Raw genomic sequence first — 18,732 nt, 5'->3', positions numbered from 1 at the left:
AACTGTTCTCTGAAAGTTTGGTAGAACTCTGCAGTGAAGCCACCCAGGCCAGGGCTTTTTTGGGGGGAGTTGTTTTGATTACCTTTTCAATCTCTTCTTTTGTTATGGGTCTGTTTAGTTGCTCTACCTCTGTTTGCGTTAGTTTAGGTAGGTAGTATGTTACTAGGAATTCATGCTTTTCTTTTAGGTTTTCAAGTTTCCTAGAGTAAGTTTTTCATAGTAATCTGATATGACTCTTTTAACTTCAGTTGGGTCTGTTGTAATATCACCATCTTATTTCTTATTCGGGTTATTTGCATCCTCTCCTGTTTTCTTTTGTCAGTTTGGCCAGTGCTCAATTTTGTTAATTTTTTTAAAGAACCAGCTTTTGGTCTTGTTAACTCTTTCAATTGTTTTCCTGTTTTCTATTTCATTTCGTTCTTCTCTAATTTTTATTATTTGCCTTCTTCTGGTCCCTGAAGTTTTCTTTTGTGGCTCTGTTTCTATTTGTTCAAGTTGTAGGGATAATTCTTTGATTTTGGCCCTTTCTTCTTTTTGTGTGTGTGCATTTGTTGATATAAATTGACCTCTGAGCACTGCTTTCGCTGTGTCCCAAAGGTTCTGAAAGGAGGTGTTGTCCTCCTCATTGGATTCTGTGAATTTCTTTATTCCCTCCTTAATGTGTTCTATAACCCAGTCTTTTTTGAGCAGGGTATTGTTCAGTTTCCAAGTGTTTGATTTCTTTTCCCTGCTTTTTTTGTTATAAATTTCTGCTTTTATGGCCTTATGGTCAGAGAAGACGCTTTGCAATATTTCTACGTTTTGGATTCTGCCAGGGCTTGCTTTACGGCGTAATATGTGGTCTCTTCTAGAGAATGTTCCATGTGCGCCAGAAAAGAAGGTAGACATGGCTGCTGTTGGGTGAAGCATTCTATATATGTCTATGAGGTCAATTTGTTTTATTGTGACATTTAGATCTTCCATGTCTTTACTGAGCTTCTTTCTGGATGTCCTGTCCTTCACTGAAAGTGGTATGTTGAAGTCTCCTAATTGTGAAGCTGTCTGTTTCACTTTTCAATGCTTTTAGAGTTTGTTTTTTGTATCTTGCAGCCTTATCATTGGGTGCATATATATTTAATATGGTTATATCTTTCTGGTATATTGTCCCTTTAATCATTATATAGTGTCCTTCCTTATCCTTTGTGGTGGATTTAACTTTAAAGTCTATTTTGTCAAAAATTAATATTGCCACTCCTGCTCTTTTTTGATTGTTGTTTGCTTGATATATTTTTTTCCATCCTTTGAGTTTTAGTTTGTGTCTCTTAAGTCTAAGGTGTGTCTCTTGTAGGCAGCATATAGACAGATCTTCTTTTTTAATTTATTCTGCCACTCTCTGTCTCTTTATCAGTGCATTTAGGCCATTAACATTCAGCATAATTATGGATAGGTATGAGTTTAGTGCTATCATTTTGATGTCTTTTTTTGTGTGTTGTTGACAGTTTCTTTTTCCCACTTAATTTTTTTGTACTGAGTAGTTTATATATTTTCTTTACCTCTTATTCGTTGTTGTTGATTTTGTTATTGCTGAGTCTCTTTTTTTCTTGTATCTTATTTTGATGAGTGGGATAGTTAGTCTCCTTTGTGGTTACCTTAATATTTACCCATATTTTTCCAAGTTTAAACCTAACATTTATTCCTTTATATTGCCTTGTTTCCCTCTCCATATGAAAGCTCCATGACTACATTTCTTATTCTCTCTTTATTATTTTAATGTTGGTTTTTTTTTTTTTTTCACAAAATGACATTGATGTTTCCCTGTTTTGAGTGTTTTTTTTTATTGGTTTATTTTTGTGATTTCCCAGTCTGGATTAACATGTGTTTGTTCTGTCCAGTGTTCTAGTCTTGGGTTGATATCTGATATTTTTGATTTTCTAACCAAGGAACTCCCTTTAGTATTTTTTGTAGTTTTGGTTTGGTTTTTATGAACTCCCTAAACTTCTGTTCATCTGGAAATATCCTAATTTCGCCTTCATATTCCAGAGACAGTTTTGCTGGGTATGTGATTCTTGGCTGCAATTTTTTTCCTTCAGTGCTTTACATAAGTCATCCCGTTGCCTTCTTGCCTGCATGGTTTCTGCTGAGTAGTCTGAGCCTATTCTTATTAACTGTCCTTTGTATGTGCCTTTTCGTTTATCCCCAGCTGCTCTTAAAATTTCTTTATCTTTGGTTTTGGCAAGTTTGATTATAATATGTCTTGGTGACTTTCTTTTTAAAATCTACCTTATGTGGAGTTCGATGCGCATCTTGGATTGATATCTTCTCAGTTGTCACGATATCAGGGAAGTTTCCTGCCAACAAATCTTCATCAATTCTGTGTTTTCTGTTATCCCTCCCTGTTCTGGTTCTCTAATCCCTTGTACGTTATTTCTCTTGATAGAGTTCCACATGATTCTTAAGTTTTTTTAATTTTTTTAATTTTTTTTATCTGATTTTTCTTCAGATGTATTGGTGCCAGGTGCTTTATCTTCAAGGTCACCAGTTCTGCCTTCCGCTTGCTCGATTCTGCTCCTCTGACTTTCTATTGAATTATCTATTTCTGTAATTTTATTGTTAATCTTCTGAAATTTTGATTGCTGTCTCTCTGTGGATTCTTATAGCTTATTAAAATTTTCATTATGTCCTTGAATAACCTTTTTAATTTCTTCAACTTTTTTATCTCTGTGTGCCGTGGCTTGTTCTGTATGTTGCCTGATCTTCTTCCTGATGTCTTGAAGAGTTCTGTATATTGATCTTTTGAATTCTGCATCTGGTAATTCCAGGAAGTCACCTTCATCCAGAAGATCCTTTGATTCTCTGTTTTGAGAGCTTGTTGAACCAGTCGTGGTCTGTTTTTTTATGTGGTTGATATTGACTGTAGTCTCTGAGCCATCTGTAAGTTATTGTATTAGTTTATTTTATGTTTGCTTACTGTATGCTAGCTTCCTGCTTTGGTTTGTTTTGATATCTCCTAATGGGTTGCTTGAGTGAGCTAGCTTATTTTCGCTGTTGGGGTCTGATGTCCTGTTGTAGTTTGGCTAGAGCCGTTATCAGGTATATGATCTTATGAGTCCATTCACTTCTCTTGTGTGGATTCTGCTCAGGTGTCCAGGTAGGTGGTCATCAACTGTGTGGTGCAAGCTCTGTCCTACATTCTTAGGGGGGAGGGGTGTTTGGTGTAGATACTTGTATCTGGTTGCAGCAGGGGGTCATGCTCTGAACAAGGCAGGAGGCTGAGAACTGTCCCCCAAGTGTCTCTGAGGAAAGCATGTCCCTGTTCCCTGGAGCATACAGCTGGGTGGGTTCTGAAGATGGACCATGGGCACCCAGTGCTTTTGGTTGTAAGGGCTGGGAGTTACCAGTTATCCTTGGACCCCTGTCGTGAGTGGCTGGGAGACCTGAGTGGAGCCACCAGTCTTTATGCCCCTGATGTGGGTAGGTGAGGACCCTGTTTAGTAGGCGAAGCGGTGTCAAATATCAAACACCCACCTCTCTTCCACACCGCTTAAACAGTTGCAGTCTGCCAACAAGGACCTATTCTCTCCTGAAATAGGCCGACACAGGTCCTCACAGGGGGAAAGGTATTCATAGTCCAGGGATCGTTTATGCCTGGATAGGAGTCACTTCTGTCCTGAGCTCTGCACGTTAGTGGATGTGGCAAATTATCTTTTCTCCGTCTTGTGAATTTATCCCTTCTCCATGTCTGGGAGCATGGCTCAGGGTGCTCAGAAGTGTCTGTTTCAGGCCCATAGAAATGAACAGCCGCTGAAGCCAGCTTGGGGTCTGGGGTGCGGTAAAGTGTACGTAAGTACTTAGCTTTTGCTGAGAACGCCGTTCTTCTCTGGTTCCGGAGCTGTGAGTAGGCTGTGCAGCTGCCTGCTTCTCCCTGAGGAAACTGCAGCTGAATGCTATCACAAGCCTGCCGCAGGCGCTCCTGGGAGTGGTTCCTGAGGGATCCCAGCGATTCAGGTCCAGCAGCTCCTGTCACCTTCTGAATCGTCTCTCCCCCTTCTGCTCAGTCCATTTTCTAACTTTGCCTTTGTTGTTCAGGGCTCCTCGCTTGTCATAAATATAATTGTTGCACTTGATTTTTTGGGTCTTTTTATAAGAGGGATCGCTGGAAGCATCTGCTATTCTGCTGTCTTGGCCCCACCTCCTCTATTTTATTCTTCTGATAAATCTTCCATATGAGTTCCCAGTATCTACAAGTAGCTAGTATCATCTTCCCACCAAGAAAACTGTCAGCTTAGGTTATCCTTTTAATACTGTATATCTGAAATCCTAGCCATCTGGCAGTTACCTAGAATGTTCTACATACAGGGCTCTCTTCCTTTAAAGTCTTTGCTCTTCCTTTCAATTTTTTAACTAGGAAAACCATTTTTAACATCCTGCATTCTGAGTTCTATCATAAGTCATAACTTATGTCTACTGATGTGATAACTTCTGAGTATGAGAATCAATGCAAATCTGGTTCCTATGAGGTAGAGGTCAAACATATCCCAACATCCCCACTTCTGTATTGTTTCTGTTATCAGCTATTCTTCCTCTGTACTTTCTTTTTCTCTTGGGCTTGGTAATATGTTACAGTGACCACAGAGACTTCACGGAAACACTATGCCTGTGATAACAACTTTTAATATAACACAGAAGCTTGTGAAGAAAGAATATAAACGAGGAAATACATAGGAGGGAGGTCCTTGAGGGTTTCCTGGATGTAAGCTTAACTTGACAAGTGCATCCGCTTACCCTCTCAGCACTCTCGTCAACTAGGAAACCTCCTAAGCAGGAACAGTTGTGTGATGTCGCTCAGGAGGCTCTGCTGTCATCTGTCTTCTCAACTGGTTCCCGTCTTCTCCTGGCTGGGTCCAGGATAGCTCTTAGGTGGTCTCACTTCTTGGGCAGTCCTAGGTACTTTAGGCTGGCAATATCTCTAGGCTCACTTCATGACATCTCTTGGTGTAGAGCTACCTTCAGTTTGGCCCCTCCGTCATAGCAGCCATCTGCTTGGTATGCCCGGTCCCTCAGAGTTTTACAGGTCCTGGTTGCAGTTCGGCCTTTACACACTGCTGCAGCCATCCAAGTTCACTTGTTTCCACAGCTTTTTGTTCCCATAGGCGCTTCCTCTAGTGGTGTTACAGATGCAAGTGTGTTACAACTTTCTTACCTGGATCTGCAAGAATCTCAACACAGGGCACCATGTCTAATGTACGAACTCATTTCCTCTTCTTGGCTCTCATCGATCAGAAAACTAGAAAGAAAAATAAAAAACAGACCCATTGCCATCAAATTGATTCCAGTTCATATCGACCTCATAGAACAGAGTAGAACTGTCCCATAGGGTTTCCAAGGAGTGGTGGTGGATTTGAATTGCCCACCTTTTGGTTAGCAGCTGAGCTCTTAACCACTGTGGCACCAGGGCTCCCCAAAATCCTCAGTGTTTTTGCCCTTCATGTAGGCCAGTTCTCATGAGGGAGCAGGACTCCCCAGGCAATCCAGATAAAGGTTGTACTGGGCAGGCCTCCTCCCGCAATCTGGTTAAATATCAATTATCGGACAGGCTCCACAGTTCTTCCCCCCAGTCTCAGTATAGGACGGACCTGGAGGGGCTCCCCAGCCAGTTTGGGTAAGGTCAGCGTAATCCTGTTCATGATGCCAGTTGTATTCTACTAGCTTAAGACCTCATCTAATTTCAAGGGGAGGAATGAGAATCAAAATAGGTACAAAGCTGATTCCTGTGAGGTGCAGGTTAGACATACTTCTACTCTCCATCTTTTTCGCCATTTCTAGCACCACCACCACCACAGCACTCTCTACTCTTGCTGAGTTTGATAATTCATTGCAGTGGCCACACAGAACCCACAGATTATACTCACAATTATGTGGTTTATTAGGGAAGTAATAGGCTACAACTCAAGATTGGGATCAACTTAAAAGTAGCAGGATACAACATAGGAGACAGTTCCTCAACCAGAAAAGCTTCCAGCCAAGCCCTTTCTCAGCTACTTCTCTTGCCCTGCCCGTAGGCAAGCAGCATCTCTCTCGGCTGTGCTTGTGCCAAGCCTTACTGGGCTTCCTTCCTGTTCGGGCAAGTGTTACAGCTCTTCTGGCTGTGTCGGCAGGTGCCCAGAGGGACCTCACTCTGTCAGCAAGCCTCTTGCCTGAAGGCGCTCACCTCTCTCACTATGTGGCACAGCAAGCCCACTGCATACATCTTGCATTGTGTCATGCCATGTCTCACTATGTTCAGTGTTAGACCTCTTGACCTCTATTACAGCTCTTTTAGGAGGCTCCTGTCCAATCTCTCCATCTTCTCTCTAAAAACCCTGTCTGGTTGGCTGCTTATATAAGAAAGTCACTCAATCTGATCACTTTCTTTATCCCACCCTGACAAGAATGATTTCATCAGTGAGCCTTCTCTTCCTTCAGAATGTATCCTCATTTCCTCCTCCTTTCCCTACCTCTCTCATAAAAACCACTTTTTCCAACCTTCAGCTCCTTCCTTTATGGCTTTCCCTGCTGTTTTTCAGTAGTTATGAAACTAGGATGTAGGTGCTGTAAACATACGGAATATGTTTGTGTAGCCACAACAACTTTACTGTGTACGTGTGAAAATTGTTATCTCCCAAATGTAACATTCTGCATTCTTCATATACCTAACTCTGCCTGGTGAACAGTTGTCTTTCAGTAAGGATTTGTGGAGTGAGTGAATCTGTCCTTCACCAGCTGGAATCAGGAGGCCTTACAACCTCTGTGGTCTGCAGATGACAGTGACTTGCTTGTTTGTGACAGTCTCTGCATATTTCATAACGCCTTATTTAAGAAGTGGCTGTGTCTGTATTTATCATGTATTACCTAACTTTCTTTCTACAGTAGTTTGCCATTAGGGTTGTTTATGTTATTGTAGTTTTATCAGTGTGCAAGGAACATTAAGCATGTTTTATTAACAGTCATATCACAGGGTTGTCACTAAAGATCCACCTTATTGCAGTGCATTTTTAAAATGGCTTTAATCTGAATAAAGACAACGGAAGGATTCATTTTTCTCTTCTTTTCTAGAAATCCAGAAAGTTGATGATCATCTGCTTGGGCACTTGCAAAACAAAAGCAGGGTGGACAGAATGGAACAGTGCTATGAGTGTAATGCATTGGAAGATGTTCATCGGCACAAAAATCATTTTCCTTTAAGGGAAAATCATAATACATTTGATTTAGATGACAAAGCTGTGAAATCAAATTTAACTTCTCCAGCAGTCAACCAGAGTAAAAATGATGAAATAAAGAACTCTGCTGAGCTTAATGAAGATGAGAAGACCTTTCTCTGTGCTGATCCTGAGCAATTTTGTACAGAAATGAAAATTCCAGAAAATCGAAAATCCAACAGCACCAAGTCCCAACTCAGTCAGCATCGGAAGACTCCCAAAATAGAGAAGATGCATGTATGTAGTGAATGTGGAAAAGCCTTCATTAGGAAGTCTTTCCTCACTAATCATCAAATCGTTCATACAGGAGAGAAACCCCATAGATGCAGCCTGTGTGGGAAAGCCTTCTCTAAAAAGTTCAAGCTCACTGAACATTATCAGACAACTCATAAAGGACAAAAACCATATAAATGCACAGAATGTGGCAAAGCCTATCTCTATCAATCAGGGCTTATTAAACATCAGAAAACTCATAGAGGAGAGAAACCCTATATATGCACTGAATGTGGAAAAGGCTTCTTCGAGAAGGCGGATCTCATTATTCATCAGCGAATTCATACAGGAGAAAAACCCTATATATGTAGTGAATGTGGAAAAGCCTTCATCCAGAAGGGAAATCTCATTATCCATCAGCGAACTCATACTGGAGAGAAACCCTATGTATGTGGTGAATGTGGTAAAGGATTCAGCCAAAAGTCATGCCTCATAGGACATCAGAGATTTCACACAGGAAAGAGTCCCTTTGTCTGTAGTGAATGTGGAAAACCTTACTCCCAAAAGTCAGGTCTCATTAGCCATCGAAAAATTCACACAGGAGAGAAACCCTTTCAATGCAGTGAATGTGGAAAAGCCTTCAACACGAAACCAAAGCTTCGTGTACATCAAAGATGTCATACAGGAGAGACACCGTATGGCTGCAGTGAATGTGGAGAAACTTTTGCCTATACTTCTTCCTTATATTTACATAAAAGAAAACACACAAGTGAGAAATGTGTAGATTCAATCAAGTTAGAAGACCCTTCCACAGCGAGTCACAGCTCATCACATACCAAGAATTTCATGCAGGAGAAAAGCCCCGTTAATACAGTGAATGTGCAGATTCCTTCTATGGCAGCTCAGACATCAGTAAACATCAGTGGGCTCCTATCAAATAGGAACGTAGTCCTTGTGGGACAGCCCGTTGCCAGATGTGAACCCTCTGGAGATAACAGACAATTTGTACAGGACAGAATCCTTATGAATGCAGTGAATGTGGTAGTGCCCATGAATGCAGTGAATGGGGTGGTGCCTTCAGTGATGAATTATATCTTATTTTATGCCACACAAAACCCGTAGGATAAACTCAGATACATTTACTGGGGAAAACGTATGAGCAGAAATTTCTACCTCATCATATGGCTACAGAATGTATCCTGAGGGAAATCATATAAATGCAGACACTGGAAAAGCCTGAAGTGCTCGGTCTACGTAAATGTATGCATGGATATCAAGACAAAATCTAATTTTAACCTAAATGCATACACATCAGTTACTCTATAGTGTCAATTAAACAAATGAAAATCCAAGTTCATGTTAGTGGACAAAATAAGTAATGTGAACTTTTAAAACAGAAAAGATAATCGGTATTAGAAATGTTGCATGTGGTTGCTGTCGAGTCAGTTATGACTCATGGTGACTCCAAGTGTTACAAATGAAACATCACATGAGAAGTGGTTGGTAGGTAAAAGCAGTATTGGGTTGGTGGGAATTGAGGCACATAAATATCAGCTCAGTTTGTCCAGATCAGTGTGAAGGATCAATTGAAAACCAGAATGTCTACAACCAATTTTAGAACTTTATATTATATAGAGGGACCTATGAAACAACAGTCTTACATTGAGTCTATTCATGAATGTAAAGTGTATCTGTCACATAACTGCCTTTGTACCTGGCCCTGTTTCCAGGAGCTGAGGATACAGTGGTGAAGAAAAAAGAAAAAAGACCATGCCCTCTTGGAGATAACATTGAGTTGGTTGGATTATGTTTAAGTGGAATCTTGACACTCCAGCTTATCTAGTCAAAGGCTGATGACATATCTACATGAGGTGAGATAATAGATGTGGAATAATTGGTACAAAAGGTTTAATAGAAGTTTTAGGCGTGCAAATATCCTAAAAATTAATGACAATTTCTTGTCAAAATCTATTTGCCATGGAGTTGATTCTCACTCATGGTGATTCCACATGTGTGAGGGTAGAACTGTGCACCATAATCATGGCTGATTTTTTCAGAACTGCGTCACCAGAAATTTCTTTCTAGATATGTCTGGGTGGACTTGAACCTCCAGCCTTTTTGATTAGCAACCAAGTACATTAACCATTTTTGCTACCCACGATTCTTGGGGTAAGGACTCCTTTTAATGGTACCTAACCATCCTAGGAAACATAGTATTTATTTTAATGCCCGTGTCTTATCTCCTTAACCCAACCCAGTGCCGTCGAGTTGATTCCGACTCATAGCGACCCTATAGGACAGAGTAGAACTGCACCATAGAGTTTCCAAGGAGTGCCTGGCGGATTTGAACTGCCGACCCTTTGGTTAGCAGTTGTAGCAGTTAAGGAGATTATAAATTCCGTGATAATTTTTGTGACTATTTTGGTGAGATGAGTTTCTTTATATGACCTTTAGCCTTGGTTTTTTTGAAAAACAGCATGGGAGATTTTTTTACCCTAAGCCCTTTGGAGCTGTTAACCTTTGTTCTAGTTTTTTAGAGAAACCCTGTTGAGGGTTCAGTCTCTCAGGTTGTTTTCTACCCCAGTGTGTTTGTTCCTTTTGCCCAGGGAATTCCTTGTGTTGGTTGACATTTTCTAGGTGAACTGTAAACAACTTGATGGTTTGATAGTTTTTACTGGCCCCTTCTGGTGATTAAGACCTGAGTTGATTGATATCTCATGGGTAAATAAGGATTGGTTGAACACTGGTCTGGTGAGGGAAGAGGCCCTGCTTTGTAATTAATGAGAATCAGGATATATAAATGGCTGAAATGGAGGATTTTTGGGGAGGCCTTCCAGATGGCAGAAGAGATGCTAGTTAAGAGCTGGGGTGGCAGAGAAGCCGAGGTACATGGGAGCTGAGTGGTTATGAAGCTGCTACACTGGATTTAAGCTTGGCCAGCTAGCAGAGGAGCAGCCAATGGCAGAAAGGCTGATGGCAGAGAGGTCTGACGACAGAGAAGCTCAGAGCATCTGTGAGAGCTGAGCATGCTGCTATACTGGCTATGAGCTGGGCCAGTTGACAGTGAAAAGGCATGACAGCTGAGAGGCCCTGTGTAGAGAACCCCGAAGAGCTGAGTAAGCTGATACACGGGCCATGAGCTAGGCCAGTTAGCAGCTGAGATGCCAACCTTGGAGATGCCAATGGTGGAGGGGCCTGAGGGGTCTGCTACCCTGTCTGTCATCTGTGCTGTTTAGCTGCGGATAGGTTGACAACAGAGAGACTGATCATGGATAGACTACAGCAGAAAGGCCCATTGGGAGAGAGCTGTTTCTGAGAGCACCAACTGAGATAGCTGAGCAGGCTGCTACACTGATTGCGAGCTGGGCCCGTTAGCAGCGAAGAGGCCAATGGCAGGGAGCCAGTGGTGATGGAGCCAGACAGTAGAGAGGCTTCAACAGCAGAGAACTGTTTTGAGGTCCTCATTTACCACTGCATCAGCAGGGAGCATTTTTACTCCAAGGGTTATCCTGCAATAAAGCTGTCCACACTGACCAGTTTCACCCTAGTTGCATCCTATTACTTTTTAGCTGATCCTGATTCTGAGCTGTAGCCTGTTACCTGCCTAATGAACCCCATAACTGTAAGTATGGTTCTTGAGTTCTCTGTGGGAATTGCAATGAATTAACAAACTGAGCAGAGAAGTAGAGAGCGCTGTACGTGGAATTGCAGGTGTCAGAAATGGTGAAAAAGCTGGAGAGCAGAGGTATGTCTGACCTCCTTCTTGTAGGATCCAGCTTTTTGCTGATCCAGATTCTTATCTGTTAGGATTGAATTATGTCCCCCCAAAATATGTGTTGTATGTCCTAACGTCTATGCCTGTGGTTATAATCATATTTGGGGATGGGTTGTCTTCATTATGTTAATGAGGCAGGATTAGTGTAGGATGTGTTTTGAATTAACCTATTTTGAGATACAGAAAAGATTAAACAAGCTGACAGAGAGAGAGATGGGGTAAGGTAAGTGCCAAGACAAATGGAGCTCTCTGAAGAAGCAGGAAGCAGAAGCTTAAGAGACAGACCTTCCTTCAGAGCTGACAGAGATAGAAAGCCTTCCCCTAGAGGTGATGCTCTGGACTTGGACATCTAGCCTCCTAAACTCTGAGAAAATAAATGTCTGTTTGTTAAAGCCATCTACTTGTGGTATTTCTGTTATAGCAGCAAAACATAACTAAGAATTTGGTACCAAGAAGTGGGGGTGCTTCTCTAATAGATACCTAATATGTGAAATTGGTTTTGGAATTGAGTAACGGGTAGATGCTAGAACAGTTTTAAGGTGCCTAATAGTAAAAACCTTGATTGCCTTGCAGAGATTGTTGGTAGAATTATGGATGTCAGTGGCAACTCTGGTGAGAGCTCAGAAGGAAGTGAGAAGAGCTGTAGAGAAAGTTTCTGTCGTCTTAGAGAATACATATGGTGCCAGCAACACAGTGTGGCTAGAAATGTGGGCATTAAATGTGCTTCTGGTGAGGCTTTAAAAGAAAATGTTAACATGTGTTTGGACAGTGGAGATAGAGCAGTGGTTTTTATTCAATGGCAAAGAACTTGCCTGAGTTATATTCAGATATTTTGTGGAAGGTAGAATTTGTAAGTGATGAACTTGGATATCTGGCTAATGAGATTTCTAAGCAAGATCTTAAAGGTGCTGTGTGGCTTCTCCTTGCTGCTTATAGTAAAATGCAAGAGAAAAGAGATGGAGTTAAATATGAATTGTGTAAAATGAAACCAGAACTTGGAAAGATTTGGAAACTTCTGTTGTACAAGCTAAGGACACATGTCCTAGAATGTTCACTAAGGATGTGGCTACACAGTCTTTATTGTTAAAGAGATTTCGCCTGTGACTGCTGGATCAAACTACCACAGCAGAAAACCCAAAGCTTAGACTGAAGGAGACAGAAAAACAAAACAGAAGAACACTGTCTGCTGGTTGGAATTCTACAGACAGGAAACAGGCCAAAGGAGCTATACCTGTTGTTCTCCAAGAAAAGAAAAGGACTGTCCCTGGAGCAGCTCAGAGATCAGCAGAACTATTGGAAGGAGCACAAGAATCAGGGCCTTCTGGGCTTCAAAGGGTGGGGCCATAGCCTTCTAGATTTTAGAGTCTGATCTTCACCAACTCAGTTCTGGAGTGTGGGACTGCCATTAAGGTATGCCAGAGGGATGGGGCTGCTGCCCAAAGCTGAGGGGGTGGGGCTCCCATACCCAAGGAGCAGAAGAACAGGGCCTGCTGGGGCTGAGAGGGTGGGGTTGCCACTAGAAGAATGGGGCCACCCAAAACCAAAGAAACAGAGTTACCATCACAGAGGGCTTGGAAGGCAGGGCTGAAGCCCAGGGCCGAGGGTCCTCCACACAGAATCAGGATGGTGTGGCCAACATCTAGAGTCTGGAGGACAGGGCCGTTTCCCAAATGGTCCAAAAGATTGACAGTTCATTATTTATCCTCTGACAAGGGGAGCCATTTCCCAGTTTATTAGTAAGTCATCGTGTGTCCAGTTCCTGTTGGTAGTGTTAGAAATGGCATGCAAATGAGCTTAGGTATGTGGAGCAATTCTACCCAAGTATATATGAAGTATATATGTAAAAGTGCTTGACTACTAGAAAAAGTCAATTTCATCTGAGTCATTTCTTCCATTAATTCCTTACATTGTTTACATATGCCACTTCTCTTTCCATTTTAATCAACATCATTAAGAATGTGTATTTTATTGGTCTTATCAAAGAACAAACTTTTGGTGTATTGGGGCTCTTCATTTTGCTTTTGATATTTTTTCAGAGTCTGATCTTCATCAGCTTAGTTCAAGAGTGTGAGGCTGTCATTAAGGTGTGCCAGGGGGATGGTGTTGCTGTCCAAAGCTGAGGGGGTGGGGCTGCCATGCCCAAAGGGCAGAAGAACTGGGGCTGTGAGGACAGAGGGGATGGGGTCACCACTCAAATGGACTAGGAGAATGAAGCTGCCCATAGCTGAGAGAGCTTAGTTGCTGTCCCAGTGAGTCTGGAAGGTGGAGCTGAAGGCCAGGGCCAAGGGCCTCCACCCAGAATACAGAGGGTGTAGCTAGCACTCAGAGTCTGGAGGGTATGGGGGCCATTGACCAAAACAGAGAAATATTTATTTTCAAGCCTTGAGAGCTAATGTAATTTGTTCTGCTGGGTTTTGGACATGCTTGGTGCTTGTTACCCCTTCTTTATCTCCAATTTTTCCCATTTAGAATGGAAATGTCTAGCTTGTGCCTGTTCTACCATTGTACTTTGGAAGCAGATAACTTGAATTCTAGGTTTCACAGGTTCACAGATGAAGAATTTTGTTCCAGGATGAAATACGATTAAAGTCTCATCCATATTTGATTTAGATGATTTCAGAAGATGAGACTTTGGACTTGGAGTTGACTGAAGACTTTCGGAATGATGTGATGGGTTGAATGTATTTTGATTGTGGCAAGGATGTGAATTTTTTGGGCCCACAGAGTGGAATGTTTTGGATTAAATTATGCTCTCCAAAAATATGTGTTGTAAATCCTAACCTCTATGTTTGTGCTTCAGAATGGATGTCTTTGTTATACTAATGAGGCAGAATTAGTGTGGGGTGTATCTTGAGTCAATCTTTTTTTTTTTCTTTTTAACATTTTCTTGTGCTTTACATGAAAGTTTACACAGCACATTAGTTTTTCATTCAGTGATTCATACACAAATTGTTCTGTGACATTTGTTGCAATACCCTTGAGTTAATCTCTTTTGAGATATAAAAGAAATTAAGCAAGTAGCAGAGGAGAGATGGGGTAGGACAGATGCCAGGACTCATGGAAATCTCCAGGGAACCAGAAGTAGAAGCTAAAGAGACAAAGACTTCCTCCAGAGCCGATAGAGAAAGAAAGCCTTTCCCTAGAGCCAGTGCACTGAATTCGAATTTCTAGCCTCCTAAACTGTGAGAAAATAAATTTCTGTTTGTTAAAGCCATCTGCTTGTGGTATTTGTGCAATAGCAGCACTAGATGACTAAGACAGAATCCATCGAGTATTTAGACAGATCCTTGTGCTGCACCACAATTATTTATCCCCAAATGATTTTAAAAGTACGTGATAGTTTTTCTGAGTATTTATGCCCAAGTATATTATCAATAACTTGATAGCAATTATATGTGACTTAAAAAAAAATCTTAGTTCCACTAGCCACATTTCACGTGTTCACTGGTGACTACCAAATTAGCACAATGAGCGAGACTTTCTTATATTTCTGGAGATAGTATAGTGAGAGGAATCTCCATTATTTCTATCATCCCAGAGAATTATATTGGAGAACAATTGTTCTATATTATTTCGTATTTCCCAGCACACAGAAAGATAATTATATATTGATCTGGAAGTAAATGAATGATCCCATTAACTAATCAAAGAGCTTTTGTCATTGAAGTGAATGAGCCATTAGAGGGCAGTTTACAGAAAAGAATTGTCCCCCAGAAACATTTTCATGTGTCATTTGAGAGAATAAGTAACTGAATATAGAGATGGAAGAGCATAAAAGAAGGTCCCCAGAATAAGTAGAATAAAATGCAAAGCAAGAGCTTTTACTTTCTAAGAACGGAGGTGGTGGCGGTTGTCGATTCTGACTCATGGAGATTACGTGTATACAAACTAGAACTGCTCCACTGGGTTTTCAAGGCTGTGACCTTTCAGAACCAGATCAGCAGGCCTGTCTTGTGAGGCGTCTCTTGGTGGGTCTGTACCACCCACCTTTTGGTTAGTATTCCAGCACTTAACCATTTGCTTCACCCAGGGACTCCAAGCATGGAGCAGAGTATAGGAGATGGGAAGAGGTTTATAAGTCATAATTTCTTTTATAAAAATCAGCACAAAGCTAGTTCCTATGAGGCGGAGGTTAAAGATGTCTCAGAAGTCTGACTTCTCCAAACTGCTAATGTCAACTACTCCCTCTCCCCTCAATACTCTCCCTCCCATTTTTGGGTTCAGTAAATCACTGCAAGTCTCACAGAGCTCATGAACCATACTTACAGTTAAGTGGTTTATTAGGGAAGTAATGGTACAATTTGGGATTGTACCGTTATACGGTACAACTTGGGATTGGGAGCAATTTGGGATAACAGGAACAACTCAGGATGCAGTTCCTCAGTCAGGACAGCTTCTTGCCCTCTGCCACCAGGCCCTGCTGGGGGACTTCTCAGCAGGTGTTATAACTCTTAGCTCTGTTCGTCAGCAAGCCCCACTGCAACCATCTCACACTGGTCTCTTGTTTCCTGCTGTCTCACACTGCTGGCACTCTTCATACTGCTTCACCGCCGTCTCTTGCTGTCTTCTGTGCTATGGCTCCTCTCTGTCTCCCTTTAAGCCTAGTGGGATGGCAGAACTGACCAATCCTCTTGGTAGGGTTCCATGCACCTTATTTGCATAGTCCCACCTGGACAAGGATGCCATGCACCTAGTTTGCATTATTAGCAAGCTGTCCAATCTCTTGGTGCACCATAAGCACCTCATTTGTATCCTTCCACTTAGTCATTTGGTGGGAGTTACAAAGACTATGGCTAGAAGGACTATATTAAGTAATTCACTGCATCACAGTTGTCTTGGATGGAAACTGCTATATTACCCTTCAGATTTAAATTTCAAAGATCCCAGGTTCTCTGTGACCTTCTGAATTGAGACGTAATTTCGCTTCATAATTTTTTCTCACTTTGCTGAGCGTGAGGCTCTAGACCCTTCTCTTTCCAGAGTTCCTTTCCTTACTTCTATATGCTATGTTACACTGAAGAAACTTACACGAAGAATATGAAGATATGTTACGTGAAGAAACTGAAGATTTTTACCAAGGTCTGTAGTCTGAAGTTGATCAAATATGCAAGCAAGATGCATTGATAGTTACTGGGGATTGGAATGCGAAAAAAGAAGGAACAGAGTCAGAAAATATGGCCTTGTCGATAGGAATGATGCCAGAGATTGCATGATAGAATTTTGCAAGACCAATGATTATTGCAAATACCTTTTTCAGCAACATAAATGGCAACTATACATGTGGACCTCACCAAATAGAATGCACAGGGACCAAATTGACTACACCTGGTTAAAGACAATGGAGAAACTCAGTATCATCAGAACAAGGCCAGAGGATGACTGTGGAACAGATTATCAGTTGCTCATATGCAAGTTCAAGTTGAAGCTGAAGAAAATTAGAGCAATTCCATGCGAGCCAAAATATGACCCAGAGTGTATCCCACCTGAATTTAGAGATGAGATCAAGAATAGATTTGACACATTGAGCACTAATGACCGAAGACCAGATGAGTTGCGGAAGGACATCATGAACATGATACATGAAGAAAGCAAGAGGCCATTAAAAAGACAGGAAAGAAAGGACCAAAATGGATGTCAGAAGAGACTCTGAAACTTGCTTTTGAACATCAAGTAGCTAAAGCAATGGAGGAAACGATGAAGTAAAAGAGCTGAACAGAAGATTTCAAAGGGCAGCTCAAGAAGACAAAAACCCATTGCCACTGAGTCAATTCCAACTGATAGCGACCCTATGAGAGACGGTGTAAACTGTTACAATGACGTGCAAAGACCTGGCATTAGAAAATCAAAAGAGAAAAACACTTGGCATTTCTCAAGCTGAAAGAACTGAAAACAAAGTTCAAGCCTCAAGGTGCGGTATTGAAGGATTCCAGGGGGGAAAATATTAAATGATGCAGGAAGCATGAAATGAAGATGAAAGGAATATGCAGAGTCACTGTACAAAAAAGAATTGGTCTACATACAATTTCAGGAGGTAGCATATGATGAAGACTTGATGGCACTGAAGAAAGAAGTCCAAGCTGCACTGAAAGCACTGGTGAAAAACAAATCTCCAGGAATTGACAGAATACCAACTGAGATATTTCAACAAACAGATTCAGTGCTGGAAATGTCCAATCATCTATGCCAAGAAATTTGGAAGACAGCTACCTGGCCAACCAACTGGAAGAGATTCATATTTATGCCTATTCCAAAGAAAAGTGATCCAACCGAATGTGGAAATTATCGAACAATATCATTAATATCACGTGCAAGTAAAATTTTACTGAAAATCATTCAAAAGTGATTGTAGCAGTACATCAACAGGGAGCTGCCAGAAAACTCAAGCCGATTTCAGAAGAGGATGTGGAACTAGGGATATCATTGCTGATGTCAAATGGATCTTGGCTACAAGCAGAGAATACCAGAAAAATGTTTACCTGTGTTTTATTGACTATGCAAAGGCATTCGGCTGTGTGGATCAGAATAATTATGGATAACATTATGAAGAATGGGAATTCCAGAACACTTAATTGTGCTCACGAGGAGCCTGTACATACCAAGAGGCAATCATTCGTACAGAACAAGGGGATATACTGCATGGTTTAAAATCAGGAAATACATGTGTCAGCATTGTATCCTTTCACCATACAATCTGTATGCTGAGCAAGTAATCCGAGAAGCTGGACTAAATAAAGAAGAATGGAGCATCATGATGGGAAGACTCATTAACAACCTGCAGTGTGCAGATGGCACAACCTTTCTTGCTGAAAGTGAAGAGGACTTAAGCGCTTACTGATGAAGATCAAAGACTATAAGCTTCGGTATGCATTACACCTCAACATAAAAAAAAACAAATTCTCACAACTGGACCAATAAACATCATAATAAATGGGGAAAAGATTGAAGTTGTCAAGGATTTCATTTTACTTGGACCCAAAATCAATGCCCATGGAGTAAGCAGTCAAGAAATCAGATGACGTATTGCATTGGGCAAATCTGCAAAGTGTTAAAAAGCAGTGATACCACTTTGAGGACTAAGGTGCACCTGACCCAAGCTATGGTATTTTCAGTTGCCTCATATGTGTGTGACAGCTGGACAATGAATAAGGACGACTGAAGATGAATTGATGCCTTTGAATTATGGTGCTGGCAAAAAATAATTGAATATACCATGGGTTCCCAGAAGAACAAAAATCTGTCTTGAAAGAAGTACAGCTAAATGCTCCTTGTGAGGATGGCAAGACTTCATCTCACATACATTGGACATGTTATCAGGAGGGACCAGTCCCTGGAGAAGGACATTATGGTTGGTAAGGTAGAGGGTCAGAGAAAAAGGGGAAGACCCTCAAAAAGATGGATTGGCACAGTGGCTGCAACAATGGGCTCAAACATAACATAGATTGTGAGGATGGCATAGATCCAGGCAGTGTTTCATTCTCTTGTACGTAGGGTCGCTATGAGTCAGAACTGACTCAAGGGTGCCTAACAACA

At 41.4% G+C, this 18,732-nt stretch overlaps 1 protein-coding gene across 7 annotated transcripts in view; it reads left to right on the top strand.

The window, feature by feature from the left end:
* Nucleotides 1-18,732, top strand: part of LOC126086036 (zinc finger protein 350-like) — a 319,021-nt gene that overhangs the window by 180,593 nt on the left and 119,696 nt on the right. For 2 of the 7 annotated variants that reach the window (XM_049902013.1, XM_049902012.1), the window contains one exon: nucleotides 7,072-8,562. The exons of 3 other annotated variants lie outside the window; for them this stretch is intronic. In XM_049902013.1, the coding sequence (XP_049757970.1) occupies nucleotides 7,072-8,549 (1,478 nt within the window). In that variant the 3' untranslated portion in view covers nucleotides 8,550-8,562. Of the gene's footprint in view, nucleotides 1-7,071; nucleotides 11,599-18,732 lie in introns of those variants that run through there. 2 more of the 7 variants (XR_007519393.1, XM_049902011.1) reach the window with 2 other exon arrangements.

This window comes from Elephas maximus, chromosome 11, assembly GCF_024166365.1.
Source record: "Elephas maximus indicus isolate mEleMax1 chromosome 11, mEleMax1 primary haplotype, whole genome shotgun sequence".
NCBI classification, from domain to species: Eukaryota; Metazoa; Chordata; class Mammalia; order Proboscidea; family Elephantidae; genus Elephas; species Elephas maximus.
Note: the sequence above shows the minus strand (reverse complement) of the source record. Positions and strands in the feature narration are given on the sequence as shown.